At 45.7% G+C, this 24,436-nt stretch overlaps 1 protein-coding gene across 1 annotated transcript in view; it reads left to right on the top strand.

Moving 5' to 3' along the window:
- The window catches only part of UNKL (unk like zinc finger), a 1,575,372-nt gene that overhangs the window by 608,065 nt on the left and 942,871 nt on the right, over positions 1-24,436 (top strand). Inside the window, exon 6 of the mRNA XM_069647206.1 lies at positions 949-1,066. Coding sequence (XP_069503307.1) covers positions 949-1,066 — 118 coding nt within the window. The remainder of the gene's footprint in view (positions 1-948; positions 1,067-24,436) is intronic.

Here is a 24,436-nt window from a genome sequence, read left to right as displayed (position 1 = left end):
GCGTGGTAACTTTAGAACATGCCTGTAAACCCTTCCTCCTTTTCAGCGTTCACTGAGTTTTCGAATCGGGAAAGGAAAAGTCCATTGTGCAGGCACTCTAGAATGATCAAAGTTAGTTTCTTGACTGTTGTAATAATTATTGGAAGCCTCTAGGCGACTGCTGGGTCTTGGTTAACCGGTGGCGCTCTGCGGGTGTCCACTCGAGGACTCGGATCTGGATTCTCTCTGCAGCTGTCCAGTGTCTACAGTGTTTATAAATCATGCAAAATGAGTGCCGTTCGTGCTCATTCCACTATAGATATGTCTGCATCAGTGGCATTTTACATGTGTTCCCACACAGATGTGTGTATGGCAACAACATGGGCACTTTTTTCATACATTTGGTCTCAGGATTTTTCACTTGGTGCATCTTTTGTAAGGATGCAGCAATTGACCTGGAATTCTTTTTGGATTTGTTGAATCGGATTCTCAACCAGTCGGTGAGAATAGTGAACAGAACATTACAATCGGGATGAATTAGCTTCATGGTGGTTCTGGTACTCTATACTTGCACTCCCTTTTTCAGAACGCCTTACCCGTCATCTTTTCTTAGCATGTGTTGTGCTACAAGCTTACATGTCGGAATTTGTTATTAGTAGCATGGAGGATGCACTTGGTGACATATGTGTGGGACATTGCTTTGGTGCCCGAATGGATGCCATCCCTGGTAACCTTTCAAACATTTTAAATGACTGCTTTCTTTTGCAAAAGTGTTTTCAAGCCCTGTCTACAATATAAACAGTCAACCCGTTTTGGATCAGGGAGATCAAGGATGACTGGTATATTAGTAACAGAATCGCCCGCCGTGATGCTTCCCTTTGTACCATTTAGATTATACTGACTGTTAACAGAATGTCATTGCATCAGAAAAATGTGTTTGAATGTTTCTTTCTCCTGTTTTTTCCTTAGGTCTACTCCTTGCCCCAGTGTTAAACATGGGGATGAATGGGGAGAACCGTCAAAGTGTGACGGTACAGATAATTGTCAGTATTGTCACTCTCGCACTGAACAACAGTTCCACCCAGAGGTAAAGAACTGAGTCCTACCGATTTTTACTAAAATCATAAGCTAAGGATTACCCCTTTGCTCTTCATTGCTATTGTTTTGATATTATATTGTATTTTCAGAAGAAACCTATCCAATACATAGCAGTAATCCACTTTAAGGTTTACTTTCAGCCAAACAAAATGTCACCATATGTATATAACTGTCAATCCTGTTCCTTTTTTTAGGAAGGGCAAATAAAATATACGAGTAAGAGGAAAGGTTGGGGGGCATGGACAGGAGCGCCAGCGATGTGGCAGCACCCTTGATGGCCTCTGCATGAAGCCTGAAGCTTTTGTCCCTTAAATGATGTTTCTGCCGTTTCTCGAATGCTTCAATGATAGCAGAGGCTACCGGAACCCCAACGTGGTTACCAATGCCAGTACGAGTCCTCTACGCTCTTTAGATTCTCGAAACGGGACAGGCGAAGCCCATAGCTCCGGCCGTCATAGCATCTTAAAATGGCCGACTTGGCTTGGGAGACGCGATAATGGCGCTGTGGTTGGGGTTTGCAGTGGGCTCCGACCGCAGCAGCAATATGGAGTTAAGAGGCCTGGTCCCGGGAACAATCTCCACCTTGCTGACCCTCCAACAGCAGCGGCCCGGTCTCCTCTAGCTGGCCGCTAACAAAACGGGGATGAAGCCCCGCCACGACATCCCTGGCATCCCAGCCCTGGAGGAGGGTGAAGATTGTTCCTGGCGGCCCCCTCCAAATAGGAGCTCCTGGCAATCTGGCGAGAGCAGTGCCCTGCCGCAGATATCTCTGGCCTCTGCTTAGACTCTGAGGGCCACAGAATAACCCCCACCTCGCTGACCCCCTCCAACTGCAGCGGCCTGCTCTCCGCTAGCTGGCCATTAACGCAACAGGGGTGAAGCCCCGCCATGACGGCTCTGGCGTCCCAGCCCTGGAAGATGGCGAAGATTGATCCTAGCGGCCCCCTCCAAATGGGAGCACCTGGCAATCCGGCAAGAGCGGTGCCCTGCCACAGATGTCCCCGGACTCCGCTGAGACTGATGGGCACCCTGGCGCCTTTGAAGTCTAGGACGCCCCAGCGTGTCCCCTGCAGCACGTGTCCACTCCCGCTCGCCTCCGAATTGCGGGAAGCACACGACAGTGACCCTGCTGACAGCAGTGCTGGCATTCCGGCTATTCACCCACCAGGACCCTCCAGCACCTCACCAGAAGCGCGGTTGCTACTGGACCCTCTAGCAGCCCCACCTTTCTTGGCCTTGACCCCAGGCTCACTTCAGTCCTCTGTGGAGTCTCAAATCAGCTCACCACCAGCACAACGGCTCCTCCCCCCCGCCGAGCTCTAACTGCTTCCGCCCCCCCGGCCACTCTTGATCCTGCAGCCACCTCCTGGGGCGCCCCGGCCCACAGCCCTACTCTCTTCCTGCGGATTCCGGTTCTACTGGAGCTCACTGGGGTGACGCTTGGACTCCCCCATAACCCCTCCGCCCCGCCCACCTCCGGTCCTGGAACAGTGAACTGCTGTCCCTCCGGGAGAGGATCCACCTTCCTGCAGTCTGGCTTTAATTACAACCCCCGAGAACCTTACGCCGCAAAACCCAGTAAGTGGCATAGGTGCCTGCATCTCGCTCTGCTCTCAGCAGCTCCCAGGCTCTAACAACATTAGTGGAACCCTAAGGGCCTCGTCCCCTCTCCTCCAGTTTAGCTTCCCATCCGTCTGGTGCCCTATCTTTTTTATTTTTTTTTATTTGTTTTGCTTACACAGTAAACTTTACAAAAAAACACATTATTTCACAAAACGAAAAGAAACATATATTTATATTACAGTACAAATTCAAACAAACACTAAAGATAAAGAAAAATGTAAATCCTAAATATTTAAAAGCAAGAATAAAAAAAGCATATAACCATACATAAAATTAGAATTCATAATTCAAACACTTTGAATCCAAACTCTAATTATTTCGTTAATCACCGCAGGAATTCCACAAAATCTCACCATTACAATCCACAATGTGTCTTTAAAAATCTTAGAACCGCTATTTGGAGCCTAACTCGGTTCCAATGTTCCCTCTAAGCTGTGCGCATGTGCGCTTGCCCAGCTTCCTTCTGGGTGCCACTCAGAAGATTTTTAGCAGCGCACACAGAACATTCTCACCTATTGAAAAAGGTTTAATGAGGCACAAGACACATCAATTAACTGAAATGTTCTTTCTCTAAAAATAAGCCCACTATTCTTGATATTCTGCTAATTTGCATTAAACTACTATGCAGCTAAAATCCCTAACAGGAAAATACAACACAAGAACTTAAAACTAATATGAAAAACTGGCTCCATGAACAGAAGAATCTAACCAAGATATGCCTGCACACATTAATCAAAAATGTTAGCTGCCCACCCATGACTCCTAAACCTGACTCCACCACACTTTCACCTTATGACTCCAACTTCTGCCCAGAGTACATTAAGATACTACCGGACAACCTTGACTCTTCCTCTCTTGGCACCGTGAAAGATTAGCAGATGTGTACCTACACCCACTTGTTTTATGTTTGTTGAAACAAGAATAATGTTCACACGTCAGAATTTCTGTTACTCATTGTGCCTTACCAAAAGCGCCACTCACACTGTATAATCTAACTACCAGCTCAAATATCGGATACTGACTGCAAGTAAGCAGGCTACTTGGATGTGTAACCAAATCCCATACTTCCTCTTCTTTGTACATATGTCACTCAAGTGCTTTGAAGCGGCCCCCTTGTAAGTTAACGCATTACAAAACTTAAATACCCTCTAAAGATTTTGAAAAGCCAAATGTGATGTTCAGCGTCTCCTTCTTTAGCATTACTAACATCACCCTTTAAGTAGAGAGCAACTTTGCAATATCAATTACTTAGCCTACAAGAGATAATGTGTATGGACTATGCCTGGGATTACTCGTCCATAGTATCATGGCTCTGGATATTCAGACAGGAGAATGCTTTTCACGCAATCTGCATCATTTCCAAGTGTTCAGAGTTCCTTTGGGCATAGACCTTCACACATTATATGGAAACTCGCTTCTATACAAAAACAGTTTCACTGAGCACTTGTTTAATCCTACACAATGATATACGGGTGGGGTATGTTGCAAACAATCTTGTATGCACTGCGAAAGAATTGTGTACATGCAGAGTCATGACATTCTTAAAATGCACATCATATGTTAGACATTTAAATATACCTTGCTTGCAAAGTATTGTGGGTCTGCAAATATCCCAGTGAGTGTTTACTGCTACAATCCCTCACTTTTTACAGTGCTCTATCAACTAGTATTGGAGGCAAGTACAGGGGGCCGGGAAGGGTTTGGGTGGAAGCATCACTCCTTGCAGGTGATGAACAAAGCAGCAAATTCAAAGACCAAGTCCGACGTTTCGGCAGTACACTGATGGAAATATGTTGCGTGTTTGCTAAAGGATAGGAAATTATAGTACCCATCAAGACAACAGCACCTTCTTTTTCTTTCTATGCTCAGCTGCAGAGGGCTTTTCAATATAACCATGTGTTCTGTGTGTGCAGTCTCTAGCATCTCCCTGCATCTTATTTAACTGATCACAAAGAATTACAGAGGAGGGATCCATAGATGTAGAAGAAGACACTATCTGATGTATTGATGCAATTAACTTAAAAGGCATATATGTGTGATTTTCTTCAAGAGGGGTCCATAATAAACCACAGTAAGGCTCTTGTTTAATTTTATCTCGGCTGTGGTGCGGAAGGGTGGGCATAACTATACACTTTATTATGTGCCCTGTCATTTCACTCCCCATGTCAGGGGTACACGCAGGGCTCTAATCAGATTTTGCTCCCTACTTCGAGTCAAATGATTTTTCTGGGAGTGAAAAAGTAATTAGCTTTGCCAATAGGGATACTTTCTGCTTATTAAAAGATGTTATTTCCCCATAAAATTATTTTTAGGGAGTAGAAATGCATGGTGCATATGTCTCTTATTTCTAAGGCTGTTGTTATCACTACCCACAGGAGAACGTAAGGTGGATAATAAGCAGAGGCACAAGAATTTTGCATCATCATATTCTAAGGTGCAGTTATTCTGATGCAATTATCATCCGTACACAAATTATTAGAAGCATGTTCTCCTGGCCCTTGAATTACTTCATTAAAGTGGCACTTGAACTCCTATTACCATGTTTTTACAAATTGCTTTTAATTGCCATGAATACATTGGCAAATGTATTCTGTGTGAGTTTGACAGCCACATCAGTTATGACGAGAGATATTTGAGGGCCACAACCGCCAGGGTCGTTGTTCACAGCAGTAACAGGCTGACAAGTCAGCCTATTCCAGGAGTGCAACCCACCTACCCCAACCCACCACCAAGAGCCAACCTACCTAATGGTCAATGAAGAATAACCTTTTTTTGAAATATCTGAATACAAAGAAACATTTCTTTAAGAATAAACATTGTTTGTGCGTGATATCTGGGAACACAACTAAGAGATATTTGTGTTTTGTAATACAAATTAGTGATTTTTTAGTGGCATAAAACATATAGGTCCTAATTAAATCTTGGGGCAGTATCCTGGTGTAAATTACTGTCACTGCCCCTTGGTCTGGAGGAATTTCGACTGGATTTAAACTGGTGGTGGTGGTGTAATATTGAGTCCATATTGAGTCCATTGGAATAAATGTGGCTTTTTGGCAGGATTACCACAGCGGAAATTCTGCCGATTTGGGCATTGAGTTGGAGGATTTACCTCCAGGATTTTCTTGGAGGCAAATCTTCCACGCCAGGCCTGAAATCGTAATTTGGCGTAGTGGTAAAGTTGGCGGCAATGGAGTTACCGCCAACTCTACCACTTACCGCCAAACGATATTGAAGTCTTGAACTGGTTGATGAGTTTTCTGTATAATAACATATGACACATTTTATTTTAGCCCATGTATTTGGAAAAAGTATTGTAAGATTTTTTTTAAAGAATTGCAGTGGCGGGGAAAAGTAAATTCCTTTCCAAACTCTCTTCTGCGACGGTAGCTCACAAACTAGTTTACCTCATTAGTCAGTTGAGCACATGTAAAATAATGTGCGCACAACAGCCAACCAGTTCCGCACATAGAGAAAAAATGATTAGAGGGAACATTGCTCGGTTCCCATGTAACATATCCAGCCAAAGAGCTTTAAGATCAACACATTCAGTATTTGGTACAAATTTAGAAAAACATTTAATACGAGCTTGCCTTAGGCCAGCACATTCAGTGAAAATATGTTCCAATGTTTCAGCCAAGGCATCATTTTTACAAAATCTCCATTGATGGAGTGGCGCAGATGCACCTAACCTAATGTTCAGAATCATTCCTGTCTCTAACACATTAAACCGGAATCTCATGAAGTCCTGTCTCAAAACAGAGCAAATTCCAGCCCATAGCTGAACTGAGCGACAGTTTTGCGTCTATACATATGAAGGCACGGTAGCAGTGAATATTTCCCATGCTTATCTATTTTTCGCAGCTGAGAAATCAATGGACAAGTTTTCTTATCCAGATAGTCACAGAAGTTGACCCTATTTGTATTCTCAAATATGGGATAGACTAAGTATCTAAAGGCATGACAAACTGGTAGTTTCTCATGATCAAGAAACCATGCGTACCTAATAGCACTTTTACGATAACTTAAACGTAATATAACAGTTTTTGTGTGATTATTACCAGTGAGTTTGCCTGAATATACTTTTTAAAAGAAGACTGTACACGTTGCAAGCCGAACTGTCACGTCACTTTCCCCCAGACATCAGGAACAGACCAACCTGCCCAGGGTACTGGCACCCATGGGGACCTTTAAGGCCCCAAAGGATTCCCTAAGGGCTTCCTGGACTCTGCCGTTGGCGCCAGGCTCATGCTGCCATCACAAGTAAGGCAGGTTTCAAAGGAAGAGAACCACGTGCAGACCAGTCTGAGGCAGGCTGAAGGGACTACTTTACTTGAGGAACTACTTGCTAGGGTGTGGTTGGAGGGACTACTTTACCTGGTAACTACTTCTTGAAAGCTATGTAAACCACGCCCTCAGTACAAAACACGCTTCGCGTTATTCTGCACTCCTGCAGCATAACTCTCACTGTGTCTGTTACCTCCAGGCCTGTCTTCAGCAACGCCCATCCAGTTCTTAACGAGCTACCTGCATAGGACGCAAGGGAGAGGAGAAAAACAGAACAAGGCTCTTACCTGATGCTCCATCTCGATTGCTTTGGAGTTTCCGTTTCTGCTGAGCTGAAAAGGAAAATACATCGGGTTAGCCGCACAGACCACGTAAACTACATTGCTATCCTGCGCAAAGCTAATACTCACCAGAAGGCTGCTCATCCCAGCGATCCAGCCAAGCACCATCACTTGATCGCCACCATCACTTGATCGCCGCTCAGGGGCTGCCGCACCTGTTGAACACAAAGAAAACCTCAGGTTAGCTGCGCATTGGGGAAAGGCCGCATTTGTCACACTCAAGCTCCGGTCTTACCTGTTTGTCACTTGTCGCTTTCTTCTTTGTAGGTTTCTCTGATCTCCGGGATGTCCAGGACTTGAACAGGTAAGGCCGGGACTGCCGCCTACATATTGAGCACTGTATCAAGTTTTGGGCGTCTCAAACTGTCACACTCAAGCCCCGGTCTTACCTGTTTGTCCCTTGTCGCTTTCTTCTTTGTAGGTTTCTCTGATCTCCGGGATGTCCGGGACTTGAACAGGTAAGGCCGGTGGTCCTCCGTATCCAGCGTGGAACGTAAGTAGACTCAGAGGAAGAGTTCAGGATTCCAGGAAGTAAGAGCAGACAACGTTCAGGAGTAAGCGCGGAACCAGGAAGGGAGGCACTATTCACAAGTATTGCAATGTAGTTGCGAGCACGGAGCCTGGAAGGGGACCCAGGAAGGAATGAGCGCAAGGCCTGGGAGAGGAGTAAGCCGCACAATTGTCGAGGAATGGGGAAGAGAGAGAATGGATGTATCGGAACAATGATACAAGGAAAGGAATGGTGAGCACACTAGCTGGGAACTCGAAAGGAAGCGTTAAGACGCAGAGCGCCGCGGGGGCATGCCCTTTTTCTAGGAATCCTTTGCTCCGGTGTAAAACGCTAGAGCGCAGCATGACGGATGCGCCGGCCATGTTGAGAGGAACACGGTCCCAGTGGTACGGTGCATCATGGACCAGGAAGTCCAGAAGGGGCGCAAATGGCGGTTCATGACAGCATGCCCCCTCCTAAAACCTGATCCACGGGGCTTGCCCGGATGAGTCAGATGGAATTTCCGCACTAAGCGAGGGGCACTCATGTTGGAGACAGGTTCCCATGTTCGTTCGCTCCTTTCCATTCCTCTAGATACTGTAGCCAACCTCTTTTATATCTAGAGTCACAGATTCTGGAGACCTGAAATTCAGTCTGATCGTTGACTAGCACTGGGTTGGGTCGGTGAGCTGACCTAGTGGATGCAAGATAAGGTTTGAGCAGGCAAGTGTGAAAAACAGGATCAATCCTCTTCCAGGAGTCTGGTAACTGGAGTCGATACGCCACTGGATTGATGACCTCTTTGATAGGAAATGGTCCATAGAATTTAAGGGCCAATTTATTAGGATGTAGATGTTGAGGCAGTAGTTTAGAAGACAACCAGACCTTGTCACCAATCCCATAGACAGAAGCAGGCCTCCTTTTAGCATCAGCATGTCTTTTGACATCCATTCTGGCCTTTTTTAAATGTTCCTTAGCATCCCTGTGTGTCGTGACCAGTCTTTCAATCCAGGAATCAACCGATGGAACCGGGTGGTATGAGGTAGGATCGTTGGCAGAACTGATGGATGGAAACCTTGACTACAGAAGAAGGGGCTCATCTTAATAGCTGAATGATCAGAGTTGTTATAGGCGAATTCTGCTACTGGAATTAAGATCGACCAATCATCCTGGACTTTGGCTTAAAAACAGCGCAAACATTGTTCTAAAGTCTGATTTACTCGCTCTGTAATTCCATTGGTTTAGGGGTGGTATCCAGAAGAAAAGGCACGTCGGATGCACAGCATGTGGCATAGGTGTTTCCAGAACTGTGAGATGCATTGAGGACCACGGTCTGAAATGATCTTGGAAGGTAGGCCATGTAATCTGAAGATGTGCTTCAGAAATATACCTGCCATTTCCTGGGCTGAAGGCAACTTGTACAGTGGGTAAAGTGAGCCATGTGGGTGAACAGGTCTATGGTAACCATTATGGTGGTAAATCCTTTGGACGGGGCAGCTCTACGAAACAATCGGTGGCAACAACTTCCCAAGGACGATCTGGCAACGTAGGTTGATGGAGGAGACCAGCATGTTTCTTATTATCTGACTTATTCTGACTGCAGACTGGGCAGGCTTCGACATACGCCTTTACTACATCACTCATGTGCGGCCACCAGAATTGTCTCTGAATATGGCGAAGGGTAGCAGTAACGCCTCGATGCCCGGAATGGAAGGTGTCATGACAGAGGTGCATGATCTTCGTTCTCAACTTGTTCGTGGGTACTGCCAGCCTGTTATCTTTGAAGAGATAACCTTCTTTTGTGACTAAGGACCATTATTTTTTTTACCGACATAGTCCTTCCACAGATCAGAAGATGGTGTTTCAGCTCGGAATCTTTCCAGTAAGGAGTTGGCTTGGGCCACAAACACTGAGTCAGGGAACATTTTTGGAAAGGCACGGGCCTCCACTGGCTCGTAATCAGGGCGCCTGGATAAGGCATCAGCAATTACGTTGTGAGTTCCTGGGACGTGATGTATCCAAAACTGATACTGGGCAAAAAAATAAGCCCAACGAGCTTGGCGACTGTTTCTGCATTTCAGGGATTGTAGAATCTGTAGATTTCTATGATCAGTTCACACATGGACAGGAAATTTGGCACCTAGGAGTAAATGGCTCCAATCAGTAAAGGCTTGCCAGATGGCAAGCAATTCTTTCTCCAGCACTGAATAGTGGGTCTCACTGGGACTTAAAGTTCGAGATAGGTAGGTGATGGAATGTTCCACTTTGTCCTCGAATTCTTGTTTTAGGACAGCTCCTATTGCATGATCTGAGGCATCTGATTCCACCAGGAAGGCTCTGTTGATATCCCGTTGAGCCAGGATGGGACCTTGAGTAAATCTCAGTTTTAGCTCCTGGAAGGCCGCTTCTTGAGCTTCGAACCAAATAAAGGGAATGTCTTTCTTCAACAATGCTATAACAAGGGGGGTTGTCCTACCCTCTATGGATCTCAAGGGTGCGCAGGGAGAATTAAGTGCACACTGGTTTTAGACCCTTACGGTTTCCCGTGCAGTTTGGGCAACCGTTGAAAGAAACAGCATACTTGCTGCTGTCAAACAGGTATCTCAAATACAATATTCATGTACAAAAATTCCAATTCTTTTATACACAATTACAGCTTTTTATTAATTAGCTGATGCTTATTTTCTTTATGTAAAGCATTTTAGTAGATTTTTATAAATGACAATCTATAATGTCCATTGCGGAACACAAAAACATAGTTATACATTCACTATGACATAAATGCAAGCATTCAACAATGCGACTATTGGCTGTACAGCGTCGGAGAAAGTGGGAATGAATTTCCGGTAAAAGTTAGCGAGTCCCAGGAAGGATTGAATCTGTTTTACTGTTGTAGGGGCTGGCCAAGATAGGATAGACTCAACCTTGGAGGGATCCATTTCGATTCCCTTTGCACTCAGAACGAACCCGAGTTAATGTACTGTTTGGGCGTGGAATATGAATTTCTCTGGTTTAACCAGGAGTTTGTTCTCTCGTAGACATTGTAATACCGATGTCACATGTTTCTGATGTAGCTGGGAATCCTTGGAATAAATCAAGATGTCGTCCAAATAGACTATGACAAAGAGGAACAACATATCCAAAAAGACTCTATCCATGAATCGTCGAAACACTGCAGGGGCGTTTGCAAGACCAAATGGCATTACCAGGTATTCAAAATGTCCAAAGGAGGTCCGGAATGCGGTCTTCCATTCATCGCCATCCTTTATCCGGATGAGATGCTAGGCGCCTCTTTGGTCAAGTTTAGTAAAGATTACAGCTCCCTGGACTGCTTCCAGTATTTCGGATATGAGCGGTAGAGGGTAACGATCCTTGAGGGTGCATTGGTTAAGTCCCCGATAGTCAAGGCGGGGTTGAAGTTCTTTAGTGTCTTTCTTGGGCACAAAATACAGAGGCACTGGCTGGAGATTTGGAAGGTCGAATGGTTCCATTGGCAAGATTGGTGTCCAGATACTCCCGCAATGCCCTTTTTTCCAGCTCGGAAAGGATAAACATTCTTCCAAATGGTATCACTGCAGAATCTTCTGTGTCAATGTGGTGGTAGTGATTGAACAATAGCTGTTGAAAACACATCCAAGTATTGATGGTAAATCTCCGGTACTTGGGAAATATTGGAGACACAGATGGGTGGTCATTGGGGGATCTGGGGGTCCATAGCCACGTTCTGTACCATGTTTTGGGGTAAACAATGAGACAGACAGAATTCAGATCCTAGAAATAAGGATCCAGCTGCCCAATTGATGTACGGGTTGTGTTCTTGTAGCCAGGGCATTCCCAGAACCATGGGGTAGTGTGCTGCCTTGATGATGTCAGAACAAAGTATCTCCTGATGATTGTTGATCGAGAGCAACAGTTCTGTGGTTGCTGGGTTATGGGTCCCGAAGACAGTGATTTCCCATCAATTCCTTCGACAGCTTGAATTGTTCCCTTAGTTTCCCGGGGAATGTTGTTTCAAGGCCCATTCATGGTCCAAGAAGATTCCCATTGCACCACAGTCTACTAGGGCCACAACGGAATGAGTCTCCTTATTGGCGGTAGATAAGGATGTTTGCAGGACCACCAAGGTTTTCAATCGGGGGAAATTTAAGGAAGGAGCAGAGGGGGAGCAGGCACCATTCTCCCGAAGCTGGGCTCCGCTCAAGATCGGGAGCTGGCGTTTCCCGAACGCCTGGGTGGAGCGATAGGGCAATTCCGTACAAGATGTTTATCCGAGGCACAATACATACAGAGCCCTGTGTTGATCCTACGCATCCTTTCTTGTGTGGATATTGGACCCCGTATGGAGCCCAGTTGCATAGGCTCAGGATCAGGAGAGTACGATGTGGTCGCTTCCTTAGGGCTAGGATATTCCATGGAAACCTTTGAAGAAACTGTTTTGGTCTTTTTCTTTTCTGCCTTTCCTTCCTGGATTCGAAAGTCAATTTGGAGGGACAAGTCTATCAGGGCCTGGAAGGAACTTGGACGGGCTACTCTAGCGAGTTTGGCCTTAATTTCGTCATTTAACCCCCTGCGAAACAGGGTAATACTTGCTTTCTGGGACCGATCTGCCTCTTTACCCAACTGCTTAAAGCGGGTTACATAGGAAAGCATGTCTTGACTCCCTTGTTGGAATTCTAGGAGCCTTTCCTGAGCACTGTATACCTGTTCAGGACGATCAAACATGGTTTTGAAGGCTTCCACAAACCCCTCATAATTGTTGAGCTGTGGATCTGCAGCATTGACCAAAGGAGTTGCCCAGGCTAAGGCATTGCATGAGAGATGAGAAATTATAAACCCCACCTTTGCTCGGGGTGTGGAAAAATAGTAGGGTTTAAATGTGAAATGCACCAAACAGGAATCGAGGAAGGACCGCAGTGATTTGCTGGAACCATCATACTTGTCCACTATGCCCCCGACCAGAGCACTTTCCTGTAGCGCCGAATCCTTGGAAAGCACGAGTTGTTTTAACGCTGCATTTTTGGCTTTGAGGTTCAGAACCTCTGTTGTTAATTCCTGCATTCCTCTCATTAGGTCCTGGACTGCCGCCTCCATATTGAGCACTGTATCAAGTTTTGGGCGTCTCAAACTGTCACACTCAAGCCCCGGTCTTACCTGTTTGTCCCTTGTCGCTTTCTTCTTTGTAGGTTTCTCTGATCTCCGGGATGTCCGGGACTTGAACAGGTAAGGCCGGTGGTCCTCCGTATCCAGCGTGGAACGTAAGTAGACTCAGAGGAAGAGTTCCGGATTCCAGGAAGTAAGAGCAGACAACGTTCAGGAGTAAGCGCGGAACCAGGAAGGGAGGCACTATTCACAACTATTGCAATGGAGTTGCGAGCACAGAGCCTGGAAGGGGACCCAGGAAGGAATGAGCGGACGGCCTGGGAGAGGAGTAAGCCGCACAATGATCCAGGAATGGGGAAGAGAGAGCCTGGATGTATCGGAACAACGATACGAGGAAAGGGAACGGTGATCACACTAGCTGCAAGCTCGAAAGGAAGCTTTGAGACCCAGAGCGCCGCGGGGGCGTGCCCTTTTTCTAGGAATCATTGCTCCGGCGTAAACGCTAGAGCACAGCATGACCGATGCGCCGGCCATGTTGAGAGGAACACGGCCCCAGTGGTACAGTGCATCATGGACCAGGAAGTCCAGAAGGTGTGCAAATGGCAGTTCATGACAGCATTGGACATTTAACTCTTACGCAGCGCTACTACTCACCTGAAGGCTGCATTTCCCAGCGGTCCCACAAGGCATCACCACGCGATCTCCGTCCAGGAGATACAGCACCTGCAGAATACAAAGAACAGTAGGTTAGTTGCGCAGATAAACAATACCGCATGTAAAAACTTTATTGCATAAGGCTGGTGTGAACTTACCTTTGAATCCAGCTCAACGTTCCTGGGAAGAAGTCTGCTTCATCTTTTCGTACCAAGGGGAAACCTGTAAGAAAGAGGCACAGAAGTGAATTTTGGCAACTTGAACTCTAAAGCAATCCATACCATTGGTATAAAGACTTACCCCATTGAGTCAGTTGTCTGGAACTCTGCAGGATCAGTGAAGTAACTAGATCCTTGCACTACTACACACCCCTGCATACAGTCGCTGGATGGAGAGTCTGCCATTCATAACACCAAGGTGAGACATAGCAGAGGGGTGCACCAAAAGGCCACGGGAGGCGGGAGTTGGCCCTCCTCCTTACGGTTGGGTAACCTTTCATTTAACCTTTTAGGCAAACCTGTTTCCGTGACGGAAGAGGGAATCGGAGGGGGCACGAGGAGCCATTCAACATCAGACCGTCCAGTTCCGTTCGGCGCCCCTGTGAGACCAGGTGAGCGTAACACAAACAAGGTAACGTTGTCTGCGTATGCTGACCAGACGACCTTAATGCCCTCTACTTTAGGGGCTACAAAGGAAGATCCTTCCAAATTGGGGCCCACGTCTGCAATATACAAATTGAAATAATGGGGGCAAAGATGCAACCTTGTCTGAGGCCGTTTCCTGCCTTGATTTCCTCAGACAAGGACCCATCGATGCTCAAGCGCACCCTTATTTTTGTTTCTACGTGAAGTCGATAAAGTATACATAGCAACGGCGCCGGCATACCTATTGCATACAATTTGCCCCAAAGTGTAGTTCTATTCACTAAGTCAAACGCAGATGTCCGATCGATCGATGCCAAATAGATTGGTGTGCTTCCCTTGATCCGGGTCTGATGCTGCAAAATATGTATCGAAAGCCCCCCAGCATCAGTGCCCACTGATTTTCTAAAGCCAAATTGCATGGTAGAAAGAATCCCTTGAGCAACAATACAGTTATGTATATGTTCCAAGGTAAGAGATGCAAAAATTATGGAGTCGGCATCAAGCAGGGCAATGGGTCTGTAGCTGGTGGGAGTGGACCTATCACCCTTTTTATAAATGGGCGCTACATAAGACATGTGCCAACTCTTGGGGAATACCCTAGTAATTACGATGTCTTTGAATAAAAAGAACAGAATCTTTGCCCACAATTTTGGATTTGCCTTGAACACTACATTAGCAAGCAAATTTGGACCTGGTGCCCGGGAGGCCGAGCAGCGGTTAATCAATCTCTGGATATCTGCCAATACAAAGGGAATATTCCATTGACATGACTCAATATCCTGCGGCACCTTCCAGTTAATATCTGGGGAGCTATAAAGAGTGCCAAAGTGCCCTTCCCAAGCCTTGGAAGAAATGCTGACTGTTTGTGCTCTGACTTGAACATCGCCTCTCTTATTAATAAGAGTCCAGAAATTCCGAGTATTTACTTTAGAAAGAGCATGTAGCATACTTTCAGCATCCCTCTGATAGAGTGTAGCTATGAGAATTCTGGCTCTGATTTTCCATTTGTTTTTGGCCCTCTTTAGATTACCGCTGTGTTGATGAATACCAGGCATTTTTAATAATAAGCGGATCTCCCGATTCCTCTCTTTCTTAAGTGTGTGCATGGATGGATCGAAGACATGCAAATGAATTTGCCGGACTGCCTTGGATCTCTTAATCCCTAAGGGTCCCAATATAACACCTTTGACATAACTATCAAAATCCTCATGTGTATAGGTTATGAGTTTTTTGTCAAAACCATTCATGTCGTAATCTTGTAAGAACCTTATTGACTTTCAAGATGTTATCGCTGTGCCAGTTGATTCTATTGCCGGCTTTGTTGGTCTCCAACAAATGTGCAAAAGTCACCTTAGGGGGAGCTTGATGAACCTGTAAGGTGACTTTGAGCAACCTGTGATCACTATCATTTGTGGGTAATATATGAAAGTCTGAAATTATATTGCATAAGGTCATGTTAACAAAAATGTAATCAATAGTAGAACACTAAGTCCCATTTGTCCATGTATTACAATCCATATCGGCCCTCAGAAGTTCATTTACGCAATACAGACCCCAATCAGACAAAAAATGATACCATACAGCTCCCTGCAATTTCTTTCGCGATGAGCTGCAATCTACGGGATTGGCGATTTGTCCCTCGTGTACACCAAATTGTCCTGGTCCTACTTTACCAAAACCTCAGCATAGGATTTAGGCCCCCGCCTGGATCGCATGTTCTGTTTGCGAGGTCTGATCATGGGTAGTGATCCTGGGTGGCACCATACGGTGCCCCGGGGGCAAGCTGCATCTCTCCATGGCAAACACAAATCCCTCCAATTTACTGATTTTCTCTGAACTGTCCAATATAAGAAACCTGAGTTCTTGAATGTCCAGGTGTGTTCTCTCATGACCCCTATCCAGAAGATTTAATATTCTTGATAAAACAGGAAATGATGCATATGTGGAGGTAGTGTCCTCTGAATTGATACCTTCGAATAATGGGCCTATCATAGGAGCTTCAGGTTCTTGGGGATAAGATTGAATCGGCGAAGCAAGGCTCAAACACTTTTCAGGGGTAACAAAAGGGCTAACCTGCCCTACCCCATCCCTACTGTTCAGCCCTGCAACCCTGTCCCTTGGGGTCACGCCCGTGAGTGGCCCTATGTGGATTTCATCTGAAGGAAGCGTGGTGCAGACCAGGGCTTATGCTTCGTGTAGATGTACATTGTCAAAGCCTCCCCCTCTGGCCCTGGCAGGAGTGGAAGGTCCCCTTTATAAACTTACCCTTCTATCCAGTTCCGCTAGCACTACCGGCACCAGAAGGGAGGTATTCACCCCAGATTTGAGTTTGACACCCTCCTCCGCCTTCCCCACTGGTTGAGTACCCAAGTTATCATATATACTTAATAAACTCTTCTGTAGTGGAGCCGTCACACCGGCTAGTTCTTTAGCACTATCTCCATAACCCTCTTAATGTGGTGAAATGGTTATAATGCCTGTACTATTTAAACTGCTATTAGCCAGAGGTGGTTGCTCATCCTTGTCACAAAACACAGTTGACGGCATTCTAGCCACTCGAGGGGACTGAGAACCTCCAGAGGGTAGGATATCCATATTAGACCCAAAAGAAGGATTAGCCAATGAATAGGTCTTTTTCACAACCACTACTGAGCGAACCAATTTACTGCTACGTAGCGAGCCAGCCATATTCTGAGTGCCGGAGACCGACAATAATCTTTCATCACAGAAACTATGTCCATCATAACCAGCTGAAATGAGGATTGAACAGTTTACATGTCCAAAAAGGTGCAACACTTCAAAAGCACCTTTATAGCTTATGTAATGCAAAATTTCATAAACCCTTCATCATGACCATAATGTACCTTGAATATTAAGGGCAAGTATCACATATGCAGTTGGAGAGTTATCCCGCCGCCACCTTTCCGCCCCTCCAAGCTGCCAAACAGCCCAACAGCCGCTGCAGTTCTGGCCGCACGTCCCGATGCGCGCGCACCGGAATGATAAGGAAGAAGTGTGGAAACGAGGATGAGGACGCAGCTGCGGAGGGGCAGGGCAATGGGGCGGGTCGGCAAATGAAACTATAGTAAAGGAAACAAAAGGAGATAGCACGGATTCAGTGTCCAATTCAGTGTCCAAAGTGTCAGTGCATACGTCAGTGCATGTGTATGTCGCAAAGACGCAAAACCAACAAAACTAACTGTTCTCAAAGTTGTTTCCGAGTCCGTGTTGCTGCTCCTGAAGATGAGGCACAAACTTCCTCTCGGTGACTAGCATCTCAGCGCAGTATGGATAATATCAAACAGTGTGGCCAGCCCAACAGCCACTACACTTCTGTCCGCACTTCCGGATGCGCGTATAGTGCCTTATCCAACGAGGATCTTAACGGGACCCCTGCTACTCGCTCGAGTCCTAAGCTCACCCACACCCCTCCGGCCGGACTCAAGTCCCCCTTCTGGTCGCTCTCCCCCTTGTGAGCGCGGGGTAAGGCTTAGAGGATTTCTCCCGACTGACTGGAGCAACAGACTTCTTTAGGTGCCCCCCACCTCTAAGGCTTTACCCTTGAGACCGCACAGGATCCTCCTTACTGAGGCCCAAAGAGATGGCTAAGCACCTCAAGCCCGCCAAGAACTCAGATATTACCACTGTTGGGCAGAAACCTGTGCAGTTCCCTTAGGGACCACTGCAAAAGATTTAAGACTACCGGTGTTTGGCAGTAAACCCACTTGGTAGCAGTCTGTACCACACAGATTCACTTGGTAGCTGTGGCTGAGCAGTCAGACTTCCCTCAAGAAGAGTTAGGCGGTATGCAGAGTATACACCATAGGTACAGAGATACAGTAGTACAAACCAACACTGACCAGAGCTTTGGTGTAAAAGTATATAATTATTTATTTAAAAACACACTTGTAAATCACACTAGCAAAAAAAGAGGTAAGTAATTTCAGCACACAGTCACTATCACATATATACAACCCTATTCGCTTATTAGACAAGTCTTAGTGAGAAACACCACTTATTTTCAGACAGAGGTGAGCGCTTAACATAAGATGACACTCTAATAAGTTGTAAAGAAAGGGAGGGAAAAAGGCAGAGTTAAAGAAGCACACAAGTTTCAATACTTTTTCAAAGAACCACAGTAAGGCAGGACAGGCAGAGTTCTACTGGAGAGCAAGGAAGTCAATTGCAAGGCCCACTCTTGGAGAGAGCAAGCAGAAGGGGTCCAGGTTCACCAGTGGGGTTATGCCCAAAGAGTCTTTGTAGAAAGTTTGCACAAAAAGGATGAAATTAAAGTCAGGAAAAGTTAGCTAGGTTGTCCCAGGCCAGCCCAGGTTAGAAAGTCGAGGCTTTACTGTCACCCCGAACGATCTGTCGCAAGGGAAGCCAGGCGGGACACAGTACCTTAAGTGGGAAGGAAGCTCCAGCGGGGGCAGTTGTTGCTGGCAGCAGGTGCAAGTCGGTGTTTCGTCCAGAGGAAGAAGAAGTCTCGCCGTGGAGGAAAGATGAAGGTCGTTGCACTGCCAGGGAAGAAACCAGCCGCGGAGTTCTCCGGTTAAAAGGCACTACCCTTCTCTTCGCGGTAGTGGTAAACCGTGGTATTCCGGTTTCTGGGGTGCTTGGCATGGGCAAGGCGGCCACGAGATGCTCCAGGAAGGTGAAAAGAAGGCGAAACTGGTTATCCCCACCAGTCAAAGGAAGAAGACTCTCCGGACTGGAGATCTCCTCTGTCGTCGGGAAAAGTGGTGAGACGGTTCAGCAGGGCTCCACCGGTCGTGTCGTCGTTGCAGGTCGGCTCAGCTTCTCCCTCCTCGGATTCTTAGGTCCTGTGGCGACTTCTGAAGTTTCAGTCCCCAAAACCCTGCTCTTATGCAGCACACCCCCATTCACTCAACCTAGCTGTCAATCAAACATGCTAAGTGGTGAGCCGGCCAGCTCACCACTTGGGCCAATCACACAAGAGTGCGACTTGAGTTACCAAGGTAACTCAGTCCAGGGTGCCTAAACCCCCTCCTACACCCCCTGTGGTACCCAGACAGAGTGGCACCACTTTTGGAGGCTTCGGTGGAGAAGCCTGCCAAAAAGTGGAACAAAGGGCTCGACTTGGGTTGGAGTCACAGAAGAGAACACAAATGCCATTTTAGAATAGAGTTCTGGCAAAAAATACGAACCAGTGAATTAATATTAAAAAAATAAACCGGCAGTATGTTCGAGGCTATACGAATTAAATAATTAAAGTTGGTAGCCTCGAACGATGGGAAAATCCCATAGAGATATATTCGCGGTCGAATATAAAAAGTAGTATCCACTGCCACCAGCCAAAACTCGATCAGGGGGGGACGGAGACGTGCCCCCTCGACTAACAGACCCCGGGGCAATCGAATTGCCCCGACCAGTATGTCCACAATATGATGGTTTTTACTGGTTTCTGTTAATAATTTGGGACTAGTAAAGCCAATGGTGACCAATGTTCCCTCTAAGCTGTGCGCATGTGCGCTTGCCCAGCTTCCTTCTGGGTGCCACTCAGAAGATTTTTAGCAGCGCACACAGAACATTCTCACCTATTGAAAAAGGTTTAATGAGGCACAAGACACATCAATTAACTGAAATGTTCTTTCTCTAAAAATAAGCCCACTATTCTTGATATTCTGCTAATTTGCATTAAACTACTATGCAGCTAAAATCCCTAACAGGAAAATACAACACAAGAACTTAAAACTAATATGAAAAACTGGCTCCATGAACAGAAGAATCTAACCAAGATATGCCTGCACACATTAATCAAAAATGTTAGCTGCCCACCCATGACTCCTAAACCTGACTCCACCACACTTTCACCTTATGACTCCAACTTCTGCCCAGAGTACATTAAGATACTACCGGACAACCTTGACTCTTCCTCTCTTGGCACCGTGAAAGATTAGCAGATGTGTACCTACACCCACTTGTTTTATGTTTGTTGAAACAAGAATAATGTTCACACGTCAGAATTTCTGTTACTCATTGTGCCTTACCAAAAGCGCCACTCACACTGTATAATCTAACTACCAGCTCAAATATCGGATACTGACTGCAAGTAAGCAGGCTACTTGGATGTGTAACCAAATCCCATACTTCCTCTTCTTTGTACATATGTCACTCAAGTGCTTTGAAGCGGCCCCCTTGTAAGTTAACGCATTACAAAACTTAAATACCCTCTAAAGATTTTGAAAAGCCAAATGTGATGTTCAGCGTCTCCTTCTTTAGCATTACTAACATCACCCTTTAAGTAGAGAGCAACTTTGCAATATCAATTACTTAGCCTACAAGAGATAATGTGTATGGACTATGCCTGGGATTACTCGTCCATAGTATCATGGCTCTGGATATTCAGACAGGAGAATGCTTTTCACGCAATCTGCATCATTTCCAAGTGTTCAGAGTTCCTTTGGGCATAGACCTTCACAAATTATATGGAAACTCGCTTCTATACAAAAACAGTTTCACTGAGCACTTGTTTAATCCTACACAATGATATACGGGTGGGGTATGTTGCAAACAATCTTGTATGCACTGCGAAAGAATTGTGTACATGCAGAGTCATGACATTCTTAAAATGCACATCATATGTTAGACATTTAAATATACCTTGCTTGCAAAGTATTGTGGGTCTGCAAATATCCCAGTGAGTGTTTACTGCTACAATCCCTCACTTTTTACAGTGCTCTATCAACTAGTATTGGAGGCAAGTACAGGGGGCCGGGAAGGGTTTGGGTGGAAGCATCACTCCTTGCAGGTGATGAACAAAGCAGCAAATTCAAAGACCAAGTCCGACGTTTCGGCAGTACACTGATGGAAATATGTTGCGTGTTTGCTAAAGGATAGGAAATTATAGTACCCATCAAGACAACAGCACCTTCTTTTTCTTTCTATGCTCAGCTGCTGAGGGCTTTTCAATATAACCATGTGTTCTGTGTGTGCAGTCTCTAGCATCTCCCTGCATCTTATTTAACTGATCACAAAGAATTACAGAGGAGGGATCCATAGATGTAGAAGAAGACACTATCTGATGTATTGATGCAATTAACTTAAAAGGCATATATGTGTGATTTTCTTCAAGAGGGGTCCATAATAAACCACAGTAAGGCTCTTGTTTAATTTTATCTCGGCTGTGGTGCGGAAGGGTGGGCATAACTATACACTTTATTATGTGCCCTGTCATTTCACTCCCCATGTCAGGGGTACACGCAGGGCTCTAATCAGATTTTGCTCCCTACTTCGAGTCAAATGATTTTTCTGGGAGTGAAAAAGTAATTAGCTTTGCCAATAGGGATACTTTCTGCTTATTAAAAGATGTTATTTCCCCATAAAATTATTTTAGGGAGTAGAAATGCATGGTGCATATGTCTCTTATTTCTAAGGCTGTTGTTATCACTACCCACAGGAGAACGTAAGGTGGATAATAAGCAGAGGCACAAGAATTTTGCATCATCATATTCTAAGGTGCAGTTATTCTGATGCAATTATCATCCGTACACAAATTATTAGAAGCATGTTCTCCTGGCCCTTGAATTACTTCATTAAAGTGGCACTTGAACTCCTATTACCATGTTTTTACAAATTGCTTTTAATTGCCATGAATACATTGGCAAATGTATTCTGTGTGAGTTTGACAGCCACATCAGTTATGACGAGAGATATTTGAGGGCCACAACCGCCAGGGTCGTTGTTCACAGCAGTAACAGGCTGACAAGTCAGCCTATTCCAGGAGTGCAACCCACCTACCCCAACCCACCACCAAGAGCCAACCTACCTAATGGTCAATGAAGAATAACCTTTTTTTGAAATATCTGAATACAAAGAAACATTTCTTTAAGAATAAACATTGTTTGTGCGTGATATCTGGGAACACAACTAAGAGATATTTGTGTTTTGTAATACAAATGAGTGATTTTTTAGTGGCATAAAACATATAGGTCCTCATTAAATCTTGGGGCAGTATCCTGGTGTAAATTACTGTCACTGCCCCTTGGTCTGGAGGAATTTCGACTGGATTTAAACTGGTGGTGGAGGTGTAATATTGAGTCCATATTGAGTCCATTGGAATAAATGTGGCTTTTTGGCAGGATTACCACAGCGGAAATTCTGCCGATTTGGGCATTGAGTTGGAGGATTTACCTCCAGGATTTTCTTGGAGGCAAATCTTCCACGCCAGGCCTGAAATCGTAATTTGGCGTAGTGGTAAAGTTGGCGGCAATGGAGTTACCGCCAACTCTACCACTTACCGCCAAACGATATTGAAGTCTTGAACTGGTTGATGAGTTTTCTGTATAATAACATATGACACATTTTATTTTAGCCCATGTATTTGGAAAAAGTATTGTAAGATTTTTTTTAAAGAATTGCAGTGGCGGGGAAAAGTAAATTCCTTTCCAAACTCTCTTCTGCGACGGTAGCTCACAAACTAGTTTACCTCATTAGTCAGTTGAGCACATGTAAAATAATGTGCGCACAACAGCCAACCAGTTCCGCACATAGAGAAAAAATGATTAGAGGGAACATTGATGGTGACTTTACATGCCCTGGGAGACAGTAGTCAGTCCCAGGGTATGGAGTCTATGGTGGGGTGTCACTATGACACCCCTGTGTTACTGCACGGAGGGTGCTGTGTAACACACATCGTAAAAACACATGAGACCCTATGGAGTAAAGGACCCCACAGCCCATAAAACACATTAACAGTCAAAGGAACACCATAAATCATGTCCAAGAGTGGGAGAAAAGAGTCTCACTCTTGGCAGGAGAAAAAAACAAACTCCAGAAATCCAGCAAAGCTGCTGGGGGACTCACTAGGTTAGGAAATTCAGCCTAAAGAGAGAATTCTCCCTAACACACAGGAGAAGTCTATAAGGTGAACTTTCCTTTCTCTTTAAAGAGCTGGGCGATTTGGACCAGTGGATCTCACAGGAGATTTCGCATATCGGCTGCATCACTGCGATATAGTGTTTTGGGTGTGGTAGCCTAGGAAATACTTTACCTGGACTACTTTCTTGAAGCTATTTAAACCACACCCGACTTGGATTACACGCTTCGCGTTACTTTGCAATCCTGCAACGTGACGTTCACCGTGTTCAGCTGTACCCACGAACCTCGGAAGAACAGCATCTGTAAGGAGACAAAAGGACATTGTTAGCAGCAGCAGCTTACCTGTAATTTTCATTGTTAGCGGCCCACAGCTTATGCGAGCAGCTTCCTAGGATCAGCGCGTCTCCCGTACCGATGGATCTACAAAAAGGGAAGGAAACAAGATATTAGAAACTTTACAACATAACGAACTGTGCCGAAAGGGTTACCTCGCAAGTCACCCCTCAACCAGCATCGCCTCGGAATTCCACACACCGGGTGAGCACCGCGATCTATGGGAAAGAAAAGACAACAGGTTAGCAAAGGCAAGGCATCACAGCGCTGCGCATCGCGCCTACTTACCGCATCATAGTGCTCTTTACACGCCATCATTTACGGGCGAGACCCAATTCAGCCAATGCATCACTGGACTTCCGCACACCTAAGGAAGAGAAAGAGACATTTACTAAAGCAAGAAAGGCATGCAAGAATAACAACACCAATAACACCTACCTGAAAGACTCCAAACGGGCCGGCATCAGTGAAGTAACTAGATCGCATTCGCCCACAAAGGACAACGCGCCCCTGCCAAGAAGGCAGGATGGAGAGTAGACCTGAATTAACAATAAGGTGCGGAGAGACCCAGAGGGGCTGCAGGCATACGGGGTGGTGGGGGGCTGATTACCCCAGTTGTCCAGTCTTGAACATAGTCCTCCTGTATTACAGGCAGAACTCCCCCGCTGGCCACACCTGGGAACCGCAGAGAAGGATACCAGAGTCCCTACAGCTGGGTGGCATCCCCGTGGATACCAGGTGAGCGTAACACAAGAGCAGCAGCGCTCCGCGCCCTTTCCCACCCTGAACTCACTATAAGAGACCTACCACCACGTGGGACAATCCCCACCCTCTACAAGTTATTGCAAGAGGACCTCCTTACTGTGAGGGCCTCTTATGTCACAGTGGGAGGCCGACCTGGGACATCCTATAGAGGACCAGACCTGGGTAGACGTCTGGGCTACAGCGCACTCGTCCTCCTTTTGCATTACCAATCGGGAGTGTGCCCACAAACTCATCTTGTGATGGTATTACCCCCCGCTCCGCCTGCAATACTTCAATCGGGCCCT

The sequence above is a fragment of the Ambystoma mexicanum genome, chromosome 2q (assembly GCF_040938575.1).
Source record: "Ambystoma mexicanum isolate Mex_15411 chromosome 2q, UKY_AmexF1_1, whole genome shotgun sequence".
Classification (NCBI taxonomy): Eukaryota; Metazoa; Chordata; class Amphibia; order Caudata; family Ambystomatidae; genus Ambystoma; species Ambystoma mexicanum.
The sequence above is the reverse complement of the archived record's forward strand: the minus strand, read 5'-3'. Positions and strand labels throughout refer to the sequence as shown.